The sequence below is a fragment of the Caloenas nicobarica genome, chromosome 17 (genome assembly GCF_036013445.1).
Source record: "Caloenas nicobarica isolate bCalNic1 chromosome 17, bCalNic1.hap1, whole genome shotgun sequence".
Classification (NCBI taxonomy): domain Eukaryota; kingdom Metazoa; phylum Chordata; class Aves; order Columbiformes; family Columbidae; genus Caloenas; species Caloenas nicobarica.
The window spans coordinates 3,349,781-3,371,112 of record NC_088261.1 but is presented as its reverse complement, the minus strand read 5'-3'; the positions used below and the strand labels follow the sequence as shown (position 1 = coordinate 3,371,112).

Below are 21,332 nucleotides of genomic sequence, written 5' to 3'. Positions count from 1 at the left end.
AATCAAGCTGCCAAGCCCAGCGCCGCTTTGAAACTTGCACGTACAAAACAACCAGGTCACCTCGCGTGTCAGCTCCGGGCCCTGGGGCTTCGCTCTCCATAGATCACGTTAACTGCTCTTCAGTTCTGCTCAAATTAAATGTTTTCCTATCAGACGGGGGCTGCGGAGCATCCAGCCTGTCAGCCAGCGTGTGCGTCCGGAGCGGAGGCAGCTCGTGCTGGGCGCCAGCCGTATGCTGCGTCACCCCCAGATAAAATGCTCAGCTCGCAGTCGGTTGAACGGCTTAGCCCGGGAAATCACAAAGAGCGGCGGTGCCGGGTGGCCAGGGCGGTAAGAGGAAGATGAAAGGTTGGGGCTGGGATGTGAGGTTGGGCTGGCGCGGGTCCCTCACCCCGGGGCTTTGGCCGCGGAACTTTTCGGGGGAACAAAGCGCAGCCCACGGCTGCCAGAAGAACCCCGCGGAGAGGATTTCCTCCTGCTTTGGCTCCAAAGCTTTCACCGTCGTGTTTTCGCGGCCGGGAAGAACAAAAGCCGCAGGGTTGGCTCCTGCCAGGGGCTCCGCCAGCCGGACCGCGCCGTGCCGGGCTCGCACCGTGGAGCCAAAACCAAGGAGAGGACGGAGGTGACAAACAGGACTTCGGGTTTGTTTTATTTTTTGCTCGTGCCGAGTCGTATCGCTGGAACGTGAGTGGTGAGGGGAGCATCTGCAGCAGGCGCTGCTGAGCCGAGTGCTGGGGGAAGCTGGTCCTAAGGTTGGTTTTAGCTGGGTTTTGTCCCACCACAGGCAGCGTGGGGACCGATAACGCGGCAGCCTGGTGCCGCCGGTCCGTCCGTGCCAGCGGCCCCGGTGCCCTGCGCCGTCAGTCTCAGCCGTTCACATCAATCTCGTTTATCGCAATTCCAAATCCTCCTTCCTCAGCTCATTAACGTTCTCAGAGCAGACGTCTCTCACCATTGTATTTTGTAATTAGATTTTGATTTGCTTTCAGAGAGAAACGGCAGCACAATAGACACTAATTCATCCCAAGCCTCGCTCGGTCTCCTCCGCGTCGCGAGGTCAGACCTTGGCGTGCACCATCTGCCCTCGGCGCATCCCCCGCGACTGGGCTGCGTGTCGTTCCCGCTCCACGTCCCCTTTCAGTTAATGGAGTTCCCTTACGGACGAAGGGAAAGCAAGAAGCGGCAAAAGAGAGCTGGAAGAGGAGCCTTCGCTCGAGCTGAGCTTGAATCACAGGGACAGGCGTGACCTGGGTTTCAATCACTGGGGCAGCCTGTTGTGCGACCTGCCCTCTGCAGAGCCTGGGTGGCCCCTGGTGCTTGTAAACCCTTTAAGGCACGACGTAAAAGCCTCAGTTTAACATTGCGAGCGAGTGAGGACAGAGAGGTCCCCCGCAGCGCCGGGGTGTGGGAGCGGGGCGGTGGGGGCGGCCGTGGCTGTCTGTCCGGCCCGGAGCCGCTCTGTGCGGCGGAGATGGGCTCTGCCGGTCACAAGGGCGCTTTTCCACCCAAATCCTGCTCGTGAATTCCTCGGACAGACTTCACGTTCCAGCCTGTGGCTCTGGAATGAGAGACGGGCAAGAGCTGAGCTCGTGTCTGTGTTAGAAACCTGCTGTGCTCTCGTGGGGCTGCTGGAGAGCGGGGTGTCCCCAACACCTCCCCGGAGGAACTGCCCAGACCCTGGGGTTGGATTTTTAGAAGAAAATTAGCTTCGGGTTTTGTTTAGGAGAAAGCAGCAGCCGTCTGCGTTAGGAACACGTTCATTATTTCTGAGGGATCTGCTTTTGAGCTTTGGGTGTCCCCGGTCAGGGGGAGCCAGGGGCTGCAGAATGAGCAGAGGCAGCGTCTGCGCTGCTGCTGGCCTGGGCAGGCGCCTCCGAATCCTCCGCGTCTCCTGGGCAGAGCCAGCTCCGTATCCTAGGGAGGATGGACATACAGGACCTTTTACGGTCCAGGCTCAAACAACCGGGCAGAAACGCAGCCCCCAGCGAGGGTGGGGGGACCACCCTCCCACCCACCCGGGCTCATTTCACTGCAAGCAATTTGCTTTATCTTTGGCAGCGTTAACCGCCGCGGCTCAGGATTTATGTTAGCAAGCGAATGCGACCAAGGGCTGATAAATCAGTCAGCACAACCAAAAATAGCACCTGGCAGCTGTTGGGAGATGGGGATCCCTTCCCCAGCAGAGCAGGAGGGGGTTTCATCCCTCCCGGCCGGGTGCCAGCCCTGCGCAGAAACAGCCGTGGGCTCCTGGGGACACCTCTCATCTGACACCTTTATCTGGAAAAATTACTGCGGCTGCCTGCAGACTTCTCCCTGACGTGCCTCTCGGACAGACGTTTCCAAGTCACCAGGGTGGGGGATATAACCGCTTTGCAAGCGATGCTGCGTGGCCTGACGGCTTGGGATCGCAAGTCGTAAGTGATCATTTTCGAGCCTCTCTGTGACCGGTCGTGGGTGGAGTCGCAGAGGGAGCCCAGGCTGTGGTTTCCAGGTCCTCCGGCACCGCGTGGTGATGCTTTGCGCAGGGATAAGGTTACCGGAGGAATCTGGTGACTCTGGTTTTTCCACTGGACTGCGGCACTTAACCACCTGCACAGGAGCCAGGGAGGTTTCTGTGAAGCCGATCAGCCTGTATGGTCTTTATTTCCGTGCTCCTTCTCCAGCGGCCGTTCTGGGGTGAGGATGGAGTTTAGCAGGCGTGCGGCTTGAACCAGGAGCGAAGGGCGCCCCGAGAGGATCAGCTGCTTTTGGGCTGAATAGTCCATAGATTATTTCCACATCTGTGTTAGCTTTGGCTTGATCCTGCAGATTTGCAACAGCTGTTGGGAAGCGGAGCAGAGATCCCCTCTTTAAATGGATGGTCAAATCCTCGGAGTGCGGAGTATGTTATTTCTATGTCATCCTCTTCACGGCAGGAAAAACATCTTTTAAAAGTTGCTGAGGCAGCACTCTGCCCTGCAGCCTGAGCTATCATCCCGTCATTCTGCGGTTTCGGCGCAAGTTGTAATTTGCTTTCCGCATCCCACACCCAGCCCGACACGGGACCCTTTGCGAGGTGGGCGGTTGTGCAGGTACGTGTACCAGAAATGCCTTTATTTTTTTTTTCTCCTGGGCTCCCCTTCCTGCCTGGACCCCAACGAGCCGAGCGGGACCGAGGAGGAGCTCATCTCTTTTCCAGAGCCTGCGCGTCTGCACACCCTCAGCGTTTTACCCTGAGAAAAACTAAGCGGTGTGATAGTTTGCCACAAGACGGATTAGGTCATCCTGGTGTTCAGAGGCTTTAGGTGGAGATTGGATGTTTTTGCTCAAAGCTGCAGCTCAGCTGCAAAAAAGTGGCGTGGTGTGGGAATCCCACAGTGAGCTCTCTTATCCAAAAAGCCCAGCTAAAATGAGCCAGGCTTATTTCCTATCAAGGTTCTGCTCTTTCAAGGTCCTAGTAGATGGAGATGAATAAAATCTTCCTAGATGGGCGTTAATGCTTTCCTTCAGACCCGGGAGGGTTTTGTGAATGCCCCGTTGCAAGCAGGCTGGCCCACATCACTCATTCGGGTCTATCTTTTGTAAAAAGGTATTGGAAGACATATTGAATACAGTGCCATTAAAACCTGAATGTAGACGTGGCTTTCTCCCTCAGCTCAATCTCTGGTGAGCAAACCGAGGGCTCTGGACGTGCCTCCCTTTCCTGCCCTGCTTTGCCTGGTGCCTAGATCGTTCCCGTCTCGGGAAGTGGTGTTGCCTCTTCGGAAATCGGGGATGGGGATCCACAGAGCTGCAGCCTCTTCTGCGAGGGAATCTGGGTCCATTTTCCATGTGAGATACTGATGGAAGCAGCAATATGTTGTGCGAGGATTTCTCCGGCTCTCACGGGTGGGATTCTCTGTCCCCTCCTGCCTTTTGCTGGGTTTTATTCTCCAAACCCCAGCGAGCTGTAACTGCCCAGAGCCTGGGGGGCTTTGCAGAGCACAGCTTAGGGGAAGGAAGGTTGTGATTCATTTCCTTCCTTTCTGGCTCTCGGCCGTGGTTTGGCTTTTGTTTAAGAGTGTGATAATTCACCGCTGGGCTGGTTAGGTTGAAATTTTTGGAGAAATGTAAGTAAAGGTGATGGCAGCAGCACGGCGGGGAGACCGGCTCCTGTGGCGCAGCCAGCCCACACCTGCAGCCATCCTTACCGCGTTCCTCCCCATCCCCGTGAGGTTCTGTACGTGAGTTAAGCTCCAAACTACCCCGTGCCAGCAGCACGTGCTGAGAAATGTCAGCCCAGGAGCGTGTGACGCCCAGAGCGTCGGTCACCGCCGTCACGCAGAGCCGAGCTCGCTGCAAAACACGATGACCATCAGACGGCAACATCTGGAGCGGGACGCCCAAAACGCGGCCCCCGTGGCAGCGGGGGACGGATGAGTTGGGCTACGCGGCCCCTGGGCTGGTGTCAAACCCGTCAGTCGGCTCCTGGGAACAAGCCCGGGAAGCCCCGTTTGCAGAGGAATTGCGTTTCTGTGTGTTGGCCTTGTTTTCGGCGCGGCTGTGTCTTGGCAGGGATTGCTGGTTTGTTTAATTAACATTGAAATGGGAGGGGAGGAAGCAGCCAGGGAAGCGTTACAAATTACTTCAGAACAGTGGCATTAAAAATATTTGTGCTTACCAAAGTCTTCTAAACAAAGACCTCAAAGTATTGTAAATATGTAGCCCCATTTCACTTGCAAAGAGGCAAATGCAGCAGGGGGAGAAGCTTTACTGGTGCTCGCGGGTAAGGCCACGAGACAAACGCTGGTCCTGCCCGTGGTACCAGGGGGACGGTGGTGACGAATCGTGTCTGTGCGGGCGCTGGAGGTCCAGACTGGCCCAGCAGCTCTGCAGGGATGCCCTCACATGCCTTCGGATCCCTTGCCGAAGCACCAGCTCCGCTTCTTTGCTTAGTTCCCATCTGAAAGATGCTAACACCCCAAAATCTTCCTCTTCGCGCTGCCAAGTTCACCTTTCTTCTCTCCCCTGCGATCTCTTTTACAGCTGAAGCTGTGGAACAAGTACAGAGTCTCCAACGTTCCTTCCCTGATATTTATCGATGCCGCCACTGGGAAGGTGGTTTGCAGGAACGGCCTCCTGGTCATCCGAGATGACCCAGAAGGTAAGACTGGAGTCCTCTCAGCCACAGAAACGTGGGCACACGGCTGCCTGTTCAGTTCATTCTTAATTGCCTTGGGGGGGAAAAGGAAACAAACAACTGTTGTCATACTTAACTAATCAAGGCACTGTATTATTTTCAGCATAAACTTTTCTGCATTATTCCTGCCAGATCTTGTGTTCTGGTTTTGCCTGTTGAAAAGAACAAAGATTTCCCCTCCGGGATTTTTTTATCTGAAGTGCTAATGAGGAAAAAGTTAGACTAACCGAAACATTGAGTTTGGATTTTTCCCTGGTGGAGGCACATGGACAGAGAGACCAAGGGCCCAGACTTGCCATACCTTGGGAGCAGAATCCTTCCAGAATACTGAGTGGGACTTTATCACTGACATCGCACTTTTAGGATAACAAATTCCCCGTTATTTACGAATGCAACAGAAAAATGCTACTGTTCTCCATTTCTGAGGTTTACTATGCCGGGGGGTTGATGTTAAATCCATCTTCTTCCGATTTGCAAAAACCAAAATGAGTAAAATGTGTGCCCTTACTCACAGCCCCGTCATTCATCCGTGGACACGTATTACCCCTCCATCGTTTCTTGACGCAGTAAACACCGAGTGCGGTGACTGAGTGTTTAATTCAGGTGGCAGGAACTGTGCAGCGAGTACAACTGTGGCCTGAGCCATCTGGGACGTTTCCTCCTGTCTGGCCGAGCACAGAGATGTGCTGCTCGGGGAGCTGGCAGCAGACGGCTCCGAGCATGTGGTTGTGTGTGCGCACATGCTTGCTTTGGGGTGCAGAGGGTTAGTCTAAGTTTAGTTTATATGTATAAAAATCTATATATAAACCACCCTTTATATATAAGGTTTTATAAATAAATGTGTGTGTATATATATATATATATATATATATATATATATAAACGAGGGTAGTATCGGTATCGTTACAAGGCAAATAGTCTGACTGCATTCCTGAGCACGTACCACCTTGCCTTGTTAAAACAAATGCTGCTGATAAGGAAAAGGTGCCTGACCAGGCACAAAACCAGAGCAGGCTTGGTCAAGCCAGAGGTGCCTGTGAGAAAGAGCGGCCCTGGCTCTGCTGCAGATCGTGGCTTCCCCGGCTCCCCCATATCTTTGCAGGATGCGGGATGAGGTTTTTTTGGTGGTACTTTTTGAAACTGTAAATACTGCTTGTGCATCTTGCTGTTTTGTGTCTCCTCTCCACCCCCATCCCAACCACTCCCCAGGTCTGGAGTTCCCCTGGGGGCCAAAACCCTTCAGTGAAGTTGTTGCTGGGCCTCTGCTAAGGAACAACGGCCAGACGCTGGACAGCAGCGCCCTGGAGGGCTCACACGTTGGCGTCTATTTCTCTGCACACTGGGTGAGTGTAGATGCTTGGAAGAGCAGTTGGAGTGAGCTTGGGGTGCCCTGGGGGTCCCCCTGCAGCCTTGGGAGAATAAACACCTTGGGCCAGTTGGTGTTGAAGCAGTTAAGATGCTCCGGTCATTCTGGAAGAAGCCGCAGCGTTGCAGTGGCCTGTCACCCTCAGCTGGCCTTTCCGAAGGGGAAAAGTGGGCAGATTTTAAAAATGGATGAGGTTTTGTGGGCACCTTACGGGCCGTAAGCCTCAGCCATGTCCAAGGCTGCTGCTCCAGCACAGATGAGGTGACATCTGGCTTTTCCTGGTCACTGGAGATGATGTGCTTATGCACGTGTTGTGTTTTGCAGTGCCCGCCGTGCCGGAGCCTCACCAGGGTCCTGGTGGAGTCCTACCAAAAAATCAAGGAGGCAGGACAGAAGTTTGAGATACTCTTCGTTAGTGCGGACAGGTAGGGAAAGCACTAACGCCCTGTGCAGGCAGAGCTGGCTGTTCCCCCAGCCAGGAAGCTCTGGGCATTGCTGGAAATTTGATTTGAGGAGGAAATTTGATTTGGGGTATCACAGACGGCAGTGCAACAGGGGCTTAGCAAGGGCAGTGCTGGAGCAGCTCTGTATTTCACTTTGTGGCTTGTGGGTCTGAACGATGCTCGAGCTGCTGCTGTCACCATGAGTTGACATTCAGATGCCCTGGAGAGTTTGGAATATTTTTTCAGGGAAAAAAAGCGTCATGGATGCCTTCTTGAGGGTCTGGGGGATTTAAAATGGGTCTGGCTCTCCCCAGGTTGTGTCTGCCAGCAGCCCTCACTGGTGGGCTTTGGTGGAAGGGATTAAGGGGTTTGCAGGCCAGGTTTTTAATGAAGAAAGAGCCTTGCAAGACGGATCCCATGCCCTGTTCCCCTTGCACAGGTCAGAGGACTCCTTCAAGCAGTATTTCAGCGAGATGCCCTGGGTAGCCGTGCCCTACGCCGACGAGGCCAGACGGTCGCGCCTGAATCGACTCTACGGCATACAAGGTAGGACGGGCCGTGCTGACGCACAGTTCTGCTCCTTTGGGTGAATATTTGTAATGTCTCCTCTTGTTTAACTAAAACACGAAAACAGCAAAGCACAGCACAGTGCCCCAGGCAGAGCCACTTCGTGTTTCTGCTCTCCACAAACTCACATTCCTACCACCTGCCAGGCAGGCTGTTAGTTGAAACAGGACTTCCATAAACAACCTAATTCTTCCTGGAAACTTGGAAACTGTTTTTGGCTTGGATGTTTTTTGCCTAATTACTGATTTATTTATTTTGCTTTTTTCTTGAAGGTTTAAATTTCTTTTTCTTGCTGTTTTATGTATCGCAAAGGCAGGCCATCGTTCTCTGCAGGGGCTGAGGGAGATGGCATCTGGTTTATGTTAGTGACATGAGTTACAGAAGAGTGTGTGTTTGATGTAAACCATGGCTGCGCCTTTACTGTACGTGCCAGTGCCAGAATTCCAGCAGCCCCTGCTGCTCGGAGGGGCAGGGGAGGGCTCTGTCTGTCTGGGTGGCTTCAAAGGGTCCCAAAGGCTGTAAGAACTTGCAGCAGCCCCCTGGGGACTGGCACCTTGTTCTCGCAGGGCACAAACTGCCGTGCAGGGATGTGCGAGGTGAACAGCTCGCAAGGAGCTCTTCTGTACGCACGTGTGGATTCTCCCTGTGGTTAAAAGGTCTTTCTGCAACGTACCTGTTTCTTACCCATTTGCATGTGGTATTGGTGAGGTGGGCACAGGCTGGTTTGTAAGGTCTGCAGCTGGGGAAGGGACGGAGGAGGAGGAGGAGTGTTGCCAGAGGTGGCCCAGGGCTTGGGGACAGTGGCAGGACAAATAATCCCTCCTCGGAGTCCCCTCCGAACACCCCTTCTGGGTGAGCTCGGATGCTGTCGCTCATCTCCTTTCCCTGACCTTAAACCAAGAATAACCATTCACCTGCTTTAAATAGCCATCACTTTGCTGCTTAATTACCTTCCCATGAGGCAAGAGCTTTCCAAGTTCATCCATCTTTTCCCCAGCCCGCTCACAAACCTCTCCAGTGCCGGTTTCAGCTGCAGGGCTGCTGCCTGTCTCGCTGGGTCTTGCTGTAAATAAGGTGTCGAGCCCTGGAAACTGGAGCAGCAGGCATGCTGTAGCCAGGGAAACAGCGACAACAGCTTTCCCTCTGACTCCAGCCGCTGGCTCCTTAAATGTCTCTCTTCATTGTGTGCTGACGTGAAAATGTCAATATTTGCTGACCCCTGGGCCCTGACCCCTTCCTCTGCCAGGGAGTTCCCGCGTCGCCCCCGCGTTTCAGCTGCTCTCCCAGGGATGCCGACTCTGGGATTTGGGCACGTTGGCGTGCAAACCCTTCTGCGTATCTGTCGCGGTTTTCCTGTGGAGTGGGAACCTCTGTCCAAGGATGATCCCACAAAATCATGTCGAAATGTGGAGACGGGCTGAGTGGCACCTTGTCCTTGGCATTGCTGTCCCACCTCCTTCCCCGCCCAGGAGCCGCGCAGGCTTTGCAAAGCTGGGCTTGTGTTTCTGCACCACGGTCCGGAGCAGGGTGCTGCGGGGAGGGCGCTGGGACCCCTGCTCTGCTCCCCGGGGGTTCTACGTTGTCATTGACCCCCGCGCGGGCAGCAATTCGGGATCCTCCGCACCAAGGTTGGGGTTGCCCACCTGTTTGCGGTCAGGCTGCCGCCCCACCGGGAGTGAAATCTTTCTGCAAACAGAGTGAGACGTCGCGGGCTCAGCTCATCGCCACTGGTGGTTATTCCACCTACGTGGAAAACAGGATCTGTGTAATCTCACTTGCCTTTGCCCGCGTTCGTGGCTCTGATGCTGCAAAGCATCTTCGAAGCCCGTCGAGCTGCAGCTCTGAGCCAGCGAGAGCGTGTAGCCCGTTCAGCATCCCAGTTACCGTCCCGGCGCTGCGTCGGGTGGTGAGCAGTGTGCACGTGGGGCAGTTTCCCTACTGTTTCTTGTAAGGCTGGGAGCTGAAACAACAGCAGAGCTTGTCCTCTCCAACTGCTTTAAGTTCCTGAGTGGTGGAAAGTAGCAAGAGAGTCAAATCTCCTGTTGTTTTAGTGCTGCGTTGGCCCCTACAGCACTCAAAAACTCAGTGTAAAATGCAAGTTGAGTTATTGGCCTTTATTTGGGTTTACTTGAATGCCTCTATTCATAACCCATGCGCGGTCGGTGGGCTGGAGCGTACCCACCTATATTAAATTGCCTCTGGGTGCAGCACTACCTTGAAGAGTCATGTCTTGTGTCCTGGCTGCTTAGAAATAATTCTCCATTTTGTTTGCTGCTCCCGGTCTGCGTGGCCCTGCGTCGGGTGCAGTCCCCCGACAGATGAGATTTCCATGTCAGATATGAGTTTTAATATATAAATAAGTAAAAGTATTGCCAGGTTCAGTAACAAATCATTTGGCCTCCGTGTTTTCATAAAATGCTGGCCCCGCGGGAACCAAATCCATTTTCTAATGCATAAAATCAAACCGAGCCCGTCTATGCTAATTCTCATCCAAAGCTTATACAATATTCATTGCAAAGTGTGTGATCTGTGATTCTTCTTGATAAGTAGATTCTGGTGTTATGACTCATGGCAATTACCAAGGCCCCCAAAAGGCACTAAAATAACATATAGTGGCTGGGATGAGCAAGAAGGGGGGAAGTATTGAGGTTAGTGGGTGTGCATGAGGTTACAGAGGGTCCCCTGGTGCTGCCGCTCTGCGTCCCGTGCAAAAAGGATGCATTTGCCAGGGGAGCAGTAACAAGGTTCACCATGCTAAATCCAGCATGAATTATCTTAAAAATCTTTGTTTTCTGAGCCACTTTCGTGTTTGCAGTTGGAGGTTGGGCTGGGTGCTCTGGGGGATGTGCGTGTGTCCACATACAAAAATCAGGTAAAGTCTGAATGGTTCGAATAGCGGCTCTGGGATCGCACAACGATCTGTATCTAAATCAGGTGCTTAATTTTCTCAGATCAGCAAAGCTCATTTGAAATCTCTGCCTTGGAGCATGCTGCATTGTTCAGGCGACCGGGAGGGGTCTGGAGAGGATGGAAAAGGCGGCATTTGGAATCGTAAATGGATAAAGACCCAAATCCTGTGGGATCCCGATCGCGCGCGCTTCTCCTGGCTTCAGTAGCACTTTGTGCCTTGAAGGGCAGGGCCAGGGTGTGATTTCCCAATTCCTTCCACGCTGTTTAACCCGTCCCTGCCCTAGAGCTATTTGGAATACCAGCAGGTAATGAATAAGCCTTTTCTGTGATACAAAACGGTTTTCTTGGCATACCCTTAGGATTTGCAAGCCCAGCCATCCCCTGCACCAGCCCCGGCACACCGGCAGGAATGTGAGCGAATGCGAGCGGCGCTGCCGGGCTGGAATGAGGGGAATGCGGCCGCTCGCCTGGACCTGCAGGCAGGCGTGAGGCAGACAGACGCGTATTTCCTAGAGAAATGCCTAGAATTCAGGGCACTTGTGAGTAACCCACCGTTGGACAAACACGGGAGCGCACGGACGCTGGTTGCTTGACCTGTCTCTTAGGTTCTGATCCCAAACTCTCCCTTCATCCTTCCTCATGGGATGTTTCTTTGCCTCCTCAACGAGAGAGGAATGGTGTGCTTTCCAGATGAAGACACCAACATGAGCCACTCATGTTGACTCTCCCGGGACTGTTTGGTGGCCAGAAAGCCTCTCTGGTGCCTTATCAGATGGGACAGTCACCAGCTGGCGTCCACCTGGCCAGGCTTGAACAGGGGACTTGGGCTAAATCTCTGCTGCGAGCACGTTTGCCTCCCTTTTCCAACAGCAGCGGCCAAGTGAGGTGGGTGCCCGGTTCGTTTGCAAGCCTTGGGTGCGGTTTTTGTGTGACAATTCTGCTGCACTAGTCTGTAGGATCCCACTCTGCCTCCCCTTGCAGAGGCCTGTGTTCGCTTCTGGGTATTTTTGCAGGGATCCATGGCCCTGAGCACCGAATCAGTGCTGGTCTGGGGGCCTTTCCTCCACCGTCTGTGTCAGATTCCTATGTCACTGGGTTCTGTGGTGCAAAAAGCATCTGAACCAGGTAATAACATTTGTGACTGGTCAGACACGGCCCCGTGCTCTGGGAATGGCCGGGTGGTTAGCGCTGAGGAGGGGCGTGGGGGTTCACGGAGGAGTTCGTGACTGCACGATATATAGTGTTCGTTCTGGGAGGGAACACACCCTGCTTCTGGCTGCCGTTGTCCGCGGTCCGCCCTGCAGAAAGGTTTGTGCGTGTTCCCGCGAACCGGGAATTGGGCTGTTCCAGCAGCAGCCGCGTCTCAGCACGAGGGTGACGGTGCCTGCGAGGCAGCGCTGGCCCCCGCCGCGCTCAGAGGTGTCCCACGCTTCGTGACAAGGGGTGCGTAAGGAGGGTCTCTGCCTGGTCCCTTTGCGTCCAGGAGCGTCAGTGTCCAATGGCGGTGACGTCCGCCTGCGCTCGGGCATGGACAGGCAGTGCCAGAGCCTGAATTCCAGCGCTCTGCAAGGACGGAAACAGGATCCTGGGACCTCAGTCGTGCGCCGGTGCGAGCTGTGGGGAGGCAGCGGCGCGCTGGGCTCCCGCCAGAGCCGGGGGCGATAGGAAAGGGCTTTTCTCCCCACGCCCTGTCGCTGGCTGGTTCGCGTTTTGTCTGATCCTCCCCCATTTTTTTTTTTCCATCGCAGGCATCCCAACCCTCATCGTGCTGGACCCCAAGGGGGAGGTGATCACACGGCAGGGCCGGGTGGAGGTGCTGAACGACGTCGAGTGCCGCGAGTTCCCCTGGCACCCCAAGCCCGTGCTGGAGCTGACGGACTCCAACGCCGTGCAGCTCAACGAGGGCCCCTGCCTCGTCCTCTTCGTAGGTACGGAGCATCCCGGGGGAGCGCGGCTGTCCCGAGGCGGGGGTTTGCTGGAGAACCCCCCTGTCCCCGAGCCTGCCAGGATTGTGGGGGGCCCGGCCTGGGGCAGGGCTCTGTGCCGCTTCCTCGCACACCCTTTATGAGCAGCACACCCTCCTCCGCAGCACTGATAACGTGGCTCTCGCTCTTTCCCTTCTTCCCGTTCAGATTTCCTTTTGACCCTGATTATTTATTCAGCAGAGCCCAGCGGGGAACGTAAGCACGGAGCCAAAAATACTCCCCCGGCGCAGGGAGGACCGGCCGGCCACGCCAAGCGTGATTGATTGGGGCCGGCGCTGCAGGCTTCTGGAAAGAGTTATTTTTATCTTGCTCTGAGCAAAGTTTTTCTATCACCTTGTTGCAAACTGGGGCTCTCGCTCAGCGCTTGAGGGGATGCCCGGCCTTGGTGAGATGTGCCGGGGCTGAGATGGAGCTGGTGCTGCGCCAAGGCAGGAATTGGGGACGGGAGCTCCTGTCGGCCCGTGTCCTGCTGGGAGACCCCCCCAAGCAGAGCGGGGCCCACGCTGTGCGAGTAGCAACACCCCCAGGAGAAGAGAGGCTGAGCAAGAGCCAGTTGGGAATAAATCCCGACCGATCTCCATCTGTCCCTGGAGGGGCTGGGGCTGGGTTAGCCAGAGCGTGCCGGGCTGCCTGGAGCGCTGCCAGCAGCGCTTGTTTGGAGAAAAATCAATCCTTGCAGGCACCCCACAACTCTACGGATTTCTTACTGTGGCAGGCAGGGGACAGACCCTAAAATGCAACGTCTCTGGTGTCTCCCGCTTTGCTTGGAGAAGCCGGAGAGGGGAGCAGGGGTGCGCAGAGCAGGGGCAGAGAATGCTTTGGGTGGGGGCTGGTCCGGTCGTGTTGGGTGGTGACATCAGGGACCACGAGAGCAGCACGAGCTGCATGTGACCGGGAGACCCGGGGCCTCTCTTCTGCCTTTTTATCTTTTTTTGTTTTAATGCCAAAAGTTGTCTCTGAATTGAAATGGTTTCATTTTCATGCTGCTCAAGGACGCAGTCTCTCCTCTTTCCAGCTCAGTATTTGAACTTCAGTGGTGGCTGGTGTTTGATTGATGTTGCCATCTCTTTCTGCTCTACCTCTGTCAAATCAAAGCTGCCTTCAGAGCGCTGCTGCCGCAGAGACTCGAGCAGAAAAGCTGCTGAGCAGCCGTCCCGAGGCGGAGGGATGGTGGGTGGCGGGCAGAGGTGGCAGGCAGCCTCAGATCAACACGTTCGTTTGGTCTTCAAAACATCCCGACGCTTCTCAAACTGCAAAGCGGCTTTTTTGTGCCTGTTTGTCCCTTCGCTTCGTTGGCGGCACCAGGGAGCAAGCAGGGAAGTATTTCGGGAGCAGGAGCTGCTCTTCTGTTACGTGTTTCCCTGTCTCACATGAAAAGCGCGTTTCAGCTGCTCCCTAATTGCTACAGAGCCGCGCAGCTTTGAAGTTTGGCGCTGCGCATCCGGGCTCTGGTTTCCTGTGTGGTGCTGCTGTGGGACAGAGCTGCCAGCGCCCGCCCGCTTTGCATCCCTTTGATCCTAACCTCCTTTTTGACTTGCCTCTTTTGTTTTGCCTCCCCACCTCTGTGGCCTGCAGATTCAGAGGATGACGGGGAGTCGGAGGCAGCGAAACAACTGATTCAACCCATAGCTGAAAAAATCATCGCCAAGTACAAAGCCAAAGAGGAGGAGGCACCGTTGCTCTTCTTCGTGGCGGGCGAGGTAAGCGGGAGGAGAGCACAGGGCTGCATCCTGCCGTGTCTTTGTACAAGGACAGACTTTAGTTGGGTACTGCTATCACCACCTTTCAGGTGGGTAAACTGAGGTGCGGAGCTATTGCAGCTGGTTGGGGACAGCAGAGCAGAGCCAGACCTGAGTCCTGGCTCAGTCCCTGTGCTCAGGGCTGGATATTAGTGCTGGTGAAGGGGTCCAGCTGTGTTTGCTCAGAGGTGGAAATGCCTGACGGAGGGTGAGGGAGCGCTGGGGATGGGCAGAGCAGCGCTGGGGGAGGCAGGAGGGAGCAGGAGCTGCCAGCCCCACGCAGCACTGCACCCTTGAGCCCTGCGGCTGTGCGGGCAGGAGTCGTGGCTGGGCAGGGGGAGAGGAGCCAGGGTTTGGGGTTTGGGTTCAGCCTGGCCCCAGGAGCACTGCCCCCGTTCGGGTGCTGCCGCCTCCTTCTCCCCCAGGAGGAAGGCAGGGACGGGTGCTCCAGCCTCCCAACCTGCCAGAGAAAACGGGACGTGAGAAGATGGGGCTCCTGGCCTCCCTTTCCCCCAGACAGGCACTGCAGCAGGTTTGAATGTGAGGAAGGTTTTTGTGTAAGGGTCAAGAAAAATCTCCTGGTCGCCCCCCAGGCCTGCGGTTCCCCTCTCACGGCATCGCTCGGGTCCGGGCAGGTTGCGGCCGCTGTGCGGCCGTGCGGCTGCTCCGTCCCCCTGCGCCCACGTCACAGCCGCAGTGCGCCGCGAGCAGGGCCCTCCAAAGCCACCCTGCGCACAAAAGGGTCCCCACGCTGCACCCCAGCCCCCCCGCCAGGCAAACCGCCGCCTCTCGCAGCCCTGTCATCCCCTCTGGGCAGGCGCTCCCGCTCCCACTACCGTAACGGGTCTCTGAGCATCCCAGCTCAGCCCCGCGCCCCTGAATGAGCCCCTTGTTGGAAAGGCTGGTTTGGGAGGGTCCATGACCTGCCCCCCTCCCGCAGAGCCTGTGAAGCGTGTTGCTCCCGCTCGCCGGCTGTAGCTGAAACATTACTGCTATTCATCCGGCTCCCGACGTCCCTGCAGCGGCCGGGCCGAAGAATGGGGAGCGTCCGGCACGTCCCATTCATCCGTCACCTCAATAGCCGGGAGCGCTGGCCCCGGGTCTCCACTGGCCCCCGTGCACAAAGCAGCTCGGCCAGAGCAGGCGCCTCCCATTCCTCTCCCAATGCCATCTGGGCTGGTTTTGCATTGATTAAAAATGGGTTTTGGTCCCTTTGCGGCGATCAGAGAAAGGCTGAGGCATCCCAACACCTGGCGGGAAGGGTGGGGGGCGGCTGAGCACCCTGGCCCCGCTCGCCCTTCCCTGCCACGTGGTCCGGCTGCGCCAGAAACCCCTGCAATGGAAGGGGAGGCGCGACAGCCGCCGCAGAGCCACCAGTCTGATTGATTCCTGTCGCTGCCCTTGGAAAGGGGCTCAGAGAAACGCCCTGTTTGGGATGCCGCGCATTGTGGGCTTGGCCGGGAGCGGGAGCTCAATCACCCCGGCTTTGGGTTTTGCACCGCGCAGCCTTGGTAGAGCCAGATGGGTTTTTCCCTGTTGCCCAGCATTGTGCCTGGCCGAAGGGAGGGCACCCCCGCCTCTGTGCAGCCTGCTGCTGGGGGCCCTGGGCTTCTGTGTGCCCTCACACACTGCAGTCTGCTGGGGGGGGTTCAGCATTGGCTCAAAGCCCGGCCTTTCAGCCCATTCCCCTTTTCTGCTTTGCTCCGGTGTGCACCTGGGTCCGTTCAGCCTCCGCCATGGTGAGCGGTGAGGCCGCGGCTGTGCCGGCAGAGAGCTGGCGAGTCCCCGCATTTGGTGCTTGCCCCCAGCTCCTGAACTGTGGCTGCTGAATCTCTTCTGCCCCAGAGGCTCTGGGGTGGCCCGGGGCAGCGGCTCAGTGTGGGGGTGCTGGGAGCTGTGTCAGGTGCAGAAAGGGTGGGAAGAGCGCGTGGTCCCATCCTGGCCTTTGTCTCTTCTGACCAAAATGATTCTATGATGGGACGAGAGGAAATGGCGTCAAGTTGAACCAGGGGAGGTTGAGGTTGAATCTTGGGAACAATTTCTTCCCCAAAGGGCTATGGGGCATTGGAACAGGCTGCCCAGGCAGTGGTGGAGTCACCATCCCTGGAGGGGTTGGACAGACTGGAGATGAGGTTCTCGGGGACACGGGGCACTGGTGCTGTTGGGTGAACAGCTGGACTCGATCTCGAGGGCCTTTTCCAACCACTATGATTCTATGATAGGACGAGAGGAAATGAGCCCAGTTTGGTTTTGACACAAACCGCAGGCAGCAAGGCGGGTGCTGCCCGCTGTACCTGGGTTTGGCAGCACTGGGGCAGCACCCAGGCTCTTGGGAGGAATTTGTGGTGTGGAAGGAGCAAACTGCTCATAGTTGTCCTGGCACTGCTGACAGCTCCTCCCTCCCTCTTGTTTTGGCCTCCAGGACGACATGACCGACTCCCTGCGGGATTACACCAACCTGCCCGAGGCTGCGCCCCTGCTCACCATCCTAGACATGTCGGCCCGGGCCAAGTACGTGATGGATGTAGAGGAGATCACGCCCGAGATCGTGGAAGCCTTTGTCAGCGACTTTCTAGCAGACAAGCTAAAACCTGAGCCCATCTAAGGGGGCTTCTGCACCCACAGACATTATTTAAAACTAGGTCTCTCTTCCGCCGCTCGTGGATTCTCCAGCGTGTCCTCACGCCCGACCCAGTATCCAACCTCCTTGTGGTGCCTTGTTTTACGCAGTGAATCCTTCTCCTAAGCAAACTCCTTGAGATGCACTTTCAGCAGGGAGTCGTTGGCGTTTGGAGACTTCGCTTGTGCTTCATGGTGATATATTCTCTAATAACCAGGCCAGAACTGTTCCCGTATCGTTATAGACGGCACTAGCTAGCAGGCAAATCTTTTTTGCATGGTGTTCTTCCCAACTTATGCATCAGGCAGTGGATGGGTTTCTTGGGGCTCTTTTCTTTTTCTTCCCCTTGTTTCCTTTCCCACCGCCCCTGCTGACTAAATGACTTTAAGGAAGCAATAAGGAAGCTGTCCCCTTTACCCCCAGCCTGTCCTCCTTTTCCCCGTGAGTACCAGTGCCCTGTCGAGGCCAAGACAAAGTCTTAACTGCTGACAGCCTCTGAAAGGCCACGGCGCAGCCGAGCTCTTCCTCCTGGGGGTGGGACCTTTCTGGGTGTGATTCTCACCTCCCACCCTGAGCACTGGTGGCTGTGCATGTCGGGGAGGACATTCCCGTCCCCCTTTTCGGAGTCAGGAGGAGATCCAGCACCCCTGGCCTGCCCTCGCGTCTCCCTTGTGCTCTCCCCATCCCCTCTCTCCTCTGGTATGGATTGTCCTGTCCTCTGTATGTTAGTTGATTGAGCTGTTTTTCATAGATGTGTCCCAAACCCAACGTTAATGGTGCTGTTCTTTAAAAAAGTAACCAAAAAAAAAAAAAAAATCCCAACAACTAAAAAAAAAATCCTTCCCTAACCCAAGCAGCACAGCCAAGCCCCCCAAAAGTGACATTGTAAAAACTGTACATGGTGATTGGAACTTTGTAATAAAACCGTTATAATAAGCTCGTCCTCGGAGGTGCCGCTTGCTGTGTCCCACCATGGGGAGAGGGAGCTCTCCTGAGACCCGTGTGGAGAGAGAAGCCCCCAGCCCACCCAGGGTAGGTGTCGGTTCCCCTCAATGGCATTTCACTGCACCTCAGCCAGGGCTGGCGACACCCACGAGCTGTTCGGGGACACCATGGAGCGGCAGCATGGCCTTGCTGCCCCACACTGTGCCCATGTGCCCCCTGGGCTCTGCTCACCCCCAGCCGAGGGTCCCGGGGATGGGGGTGTCCAGAGGCGTGCACGAACAGCCAGTGTTGTGCGAGGCTCCGCTTTTCCTTGCAGCTCGTCAGGCAGCAGTGGCAGGATTACAGCCACTCCCCTTTCATTGCTGTTGCAGGAGCCCACCCTGGCTGGGAAAAAGAACCGAACAAATCCCCGCATATGCAAGTTTCAGAGGCTCCTGCGTTCAGTGGCGATTCACTGACCTGTGGGCTCACTTGTCCCAGGAAGGGCAGAAGCAGAATTTGGGCAGTGAGCAACCTACCCTTAATTAATTCATATCCCCTTTACTGGAGATTTTTGAGGAGATACTCTTTTCAGTGAGTCACCTGCACTGCAGGGTGAAGGTCTCCCACAGTGAGCTCTGTGGGGCTGGACTTGGCGGTGTTGAAGCTGCCCAGGTGGGGACAGACACCAGGGACAGACTCCATCACGTGTGCCAGAGCTCGGACACCCCAGACGGCAGCCAGCCCGGCGTGGGGCAGGCACCCCAGCAGGGTCATGGAGCACAGGGTTTGGGTAAGCACAGGCAGCTGTTATTTGGCCTTTCTGACCCCAAAACCAGTAGCAGCCAGGCCGTGCAGCCCAGGGCTGCAAGAGGAAGGACACACGCGCTGTCAGGGGCATCCAGGCCAGCACAAATGCTGCTGCGGCAGCTGCGCCCTGACCCCGTGGGGGGAGCTGAGACCCCTCCAGATCTGCCAGGTGGGCCTGGAGGGGCCTTGCCCAGGGCTGCGGCAGGAGGGAGGGAGAAAAGCAGGAAAAGCTGAAAAGCCGGGCAGTGGGAGATGGCTGCTAGCGAGGGCCCCCCCGCCAGCCGTTCCCTTCTCTCTAGCATCACCATGCGGCCGCCGGGAGCCTGGCGCTCGTCAGGCACAGCTCCAACCCTGCCAGAGCTGTTTAACAGCCATTTACTGCAAACTAAACAGCACGAGCTGCTCTTTTATTAACAACACAGCGCGCCAAAGGGAAGAGATGCTTCTTCAGCACCCGAACCTCAGCAGTTTATCCCACTACAGGGAGCGTCTGCCTTTCGTCCTCCTGCTGGTGCCTCCGCAGCAGCTGTCTCTTCCCCTCAAACAGCAGGATGCCCGCGGCGATGGCGGAGTTCAGGCTGTCCACACCTGGCACCACAGGAATGACCAGTCTCTTCCCCCCGGTGCTGGCCGCGAGGTGAAGCGCCTCCAGACTCAGGCCATGGGTCTCCCCGCCGATCACCACGGCCACTGGAGCCTGCATCCAGTCCTCATAGTAACACTGCGTGGCCAGGTTTGGGACACAGACGTCAGCCGCTCCCTCCTCATCCTCGTGCTCCAGAGCAGCCATGGGTTTGGATTTCCCAGGAGCAGAGCCAGCCCTGTCGGCTCCCCTCGGCGCGGACGCGGCCTCGGCCCGAGCAGCTGGGTCCTTGTTGTCGGCCACGCAGACCCGGATGCCGGCAGGAAGGTTGCTGGGAACGGATTCCCAGTCCAGGTTGGCGAGGACGGGCAGACGGAAGTGAGCGCCCATCCCTGCGCGGAGCACCTTGGGCTCCCACGGATCCACGCAGCCTGTGGTGGACGGGAGAGAAACAGCCACGCTGCGGCGGCTCCCACAAAGCCGGATCCAGCAGCAAATCACATCTGGGCTCTCAGGAACATCACCTTCCAGCACCTCTTATTCCCTGCCTTACCCCCAAATGACTCAAACTAAACTTTTTTCCCCCCAGGGAAAGGCTCTTACCTTTGGTGAGCAGCACCTTCTCGCAGCCAGCGCCTGCTGCAGATCTCAGAATAGTCCCCAGGTTCCCTGGATCTCGGATGTTGTCGCAGACGAGGAGCAGCGGCAAGGAGCGGCTCAGCTGGGCGGCAGGGTAAAACATCTTGGTGTGGTCGGGCTTGGAAAAGATCCCTGAGGAGACAAAGCGCCGACAGGCTCTGGCCAACACACCCTGAGGAGAGGCTGTCTCCGATTTAGTTGGCCCAAATGTCACTGAAGACTAAGAACATCGCTTAAAAGAAGTTTGAGAAGAGTTTGTCCCTTTACAAGATTATTTCCCAGCAGAGCTGGAGCAATGCACTACTAAAAATGAGCATCAGCACCTTCAGTGCACTCTCGGAGCCGCTTCCCCTGTCACCAGGCCAGAAAAAAGGGAATTCTCTCAAATTATGCCACTCTTGACAAGCTGCCAGAACGTCTAGAGCAGGGTTACGAAGAGAGACTCATTATCCACTTATTAAGTGTGAAATAAGTTTCCCTTTGAGCAATGTTGTGACTGTTTCTAAGGCAACTCACCTATAAGCCCCTGAGGAGTCACGAGGTCAGACCAGCTCTTAATCTCCTCAAATTTCACCTTAACTAAGGTGGCTCGTTTTAGCGCCGCCTCGGGCAGCTCCTTCAGGTGCCCCACAGTGCTGAAGAAGAGAGTCTGCAGCACTGCTCCTGCCTCCAGAGCATCCTTGATCAGCCTCTGACCCTCCAGCAGAACCTTCCCGTGATGATCCCGAAACTTCTTTGACTTGGCGATGGTCACCACTTTTCTGCAGAGGAGTTAATGAGAGAAAACGGCTGTGACAGTGACAAAACCTTCTGTCTGATGTTTGCCTGTCACTGAATCACAAAATCATTGTGGTTGGAAAAACCCCTCAAGATCATCGAGTCCAAACGTTACCCCACCTCTGGCACTGCCCCATGTCCCCGAGAACCTCATCTCCGTCTGTCCAACCCCTCCAGGGATGGTGACTCCACCACTGCCCTGGGCAGCCTGTTCCAATGCCCCACAGACCTTTGGGGAAGAAATTGCTCCCCAGAGCCAACCTCAACCTCCCCTTGTTCAACTTGAGGCTGTTTCCTGTCGTCCTGTCAATTGTAACGTGGGACAAGAGACCAACCCCCCCGGCTCCAACCTCCTTTCAGGCAGTTGTAGATTTGTCCGCTCCAAGTCCCCCGGTCTCTTCAGGGCAGCGGGCACCGGCACCGCGGTGTCAGTCCCACCCAGAGCCCTCAATACCGGCGTTTGCCTCAAATTCCGCAGACCCGACACGGGCGGTTCCGCGGACACACGCGCCCGGCCGGTGGGTCCCAGCCTCACCCCAGCCTCCTGTCACCGGGCGCCGCCTTCTCGTACCACAGCCCCGGCCCGGCCGCGCTCCGCTCCACCGCTGGCGGCGGCGGCTCCCGGGGGCTCCGCTGCGCCTCGGCCGCTGCACCCCGCTCCTTCTGCGGCGGCAGCACCCGCACGGGGCTCCTCCGCAGCGCCCGCACCCCGCGCCGCCCCAGCGCGGCCTCCCCGGCCCGGCCCAGCAGCGGCACCGACACCAGCCGCCGCAGCGCCGCCATCTTGGCGCGACGGGCGCGCCGCGCCTGA

At 56.5% G+C, this 21,332-nt stretch overlaps 2 protein-coding genes across 2 annotated transcripts in view; one reads left to right on the top strand and one right to left on the bottom strand.

Annotated features, from left to right (window-relative positions):
• The window catches only part of NXN (nucleoredoxin), a 42,949-nt gene extending 25,228 nt beyond the window's left edge, over positions 1-17,721 (top strand). Inside the window, exons 2-8 of the mRNA XM_065647054.1 lie at positions 5,005-5,122; positions 6,368-6,501; positions 6,849-6,949; positions 7,407-7,513; positions 12,193-12,372; positions 14,005-14,129; positions 16,591-17,721. Coding sequence (XP_065503126.1) covers positions 5,005-5,122; positions 6,368-6,501; positions 6,849-6,949; positions 7,407-7,513; positions 12,193-12,372; positions 14,005-14,129; positions 16,591-16,773 — 948 coding nt within the window. The 3' untranslated portion in view covers positions 16,774-17,721. The remainder of the gene's footprint in view (positions 1-5,004; positions 5,123-6,367; positions 6,502-6,848; positions 6,950-7,406; positions 7,514-12,192; positions 12,373-14,004; positions 14,130-16,590) is intronic.
• Positions 17,722-18,896: 1,175 nt separating this feature from the next.
• MRM3 (mitochondrial rRNA methyltransferase 3) lies at positions 18,897-21,304 on the bottom strand. The gene is made up of 4 exons (XM_065647133.1): positions 21,057-21,304; positions 20,261-20,505; positions 19,709-19,876; positions 18,897-19,536 (listed from the first exon to the last, which is right to left on the bottom strand). Exons 1-4 carry the CDS (start codon positions 21,302-21,304, stop codon positions 18,992-18,994), a joined length of 1,206 nt encoding a protein of 401 aa, XP_065503205.1. The 3' UTR covers positions 18,897-18,991.
• Positions 21,305-21,332: the final 28 nt, after the last annotated feature.

Coding starts and splice junctions, on each gene's coding strand:
- MRM3 (XM_065647133.1), bottom strand. CDS start 21,304: ATGGCGGCGCTGCGGCGGCTGGTGTCGGTGCCGCTGCTGGGCCGGGCC. Junction 19,877..20,260: donor GACTCCTCAGGGGCTTATAG/GTGAGTTGCCTT, acceptor TTGTCTCCTCAG/GGATCTTTTCCAAGCCCGAC. Junction 19,537..19,708: donor GAAGGTGCTGCTCACCAAAG/GTAAGAGCCTTT, acceptor CGTCCACCACAG/GCTGCGTGGATCCGTGGGAG.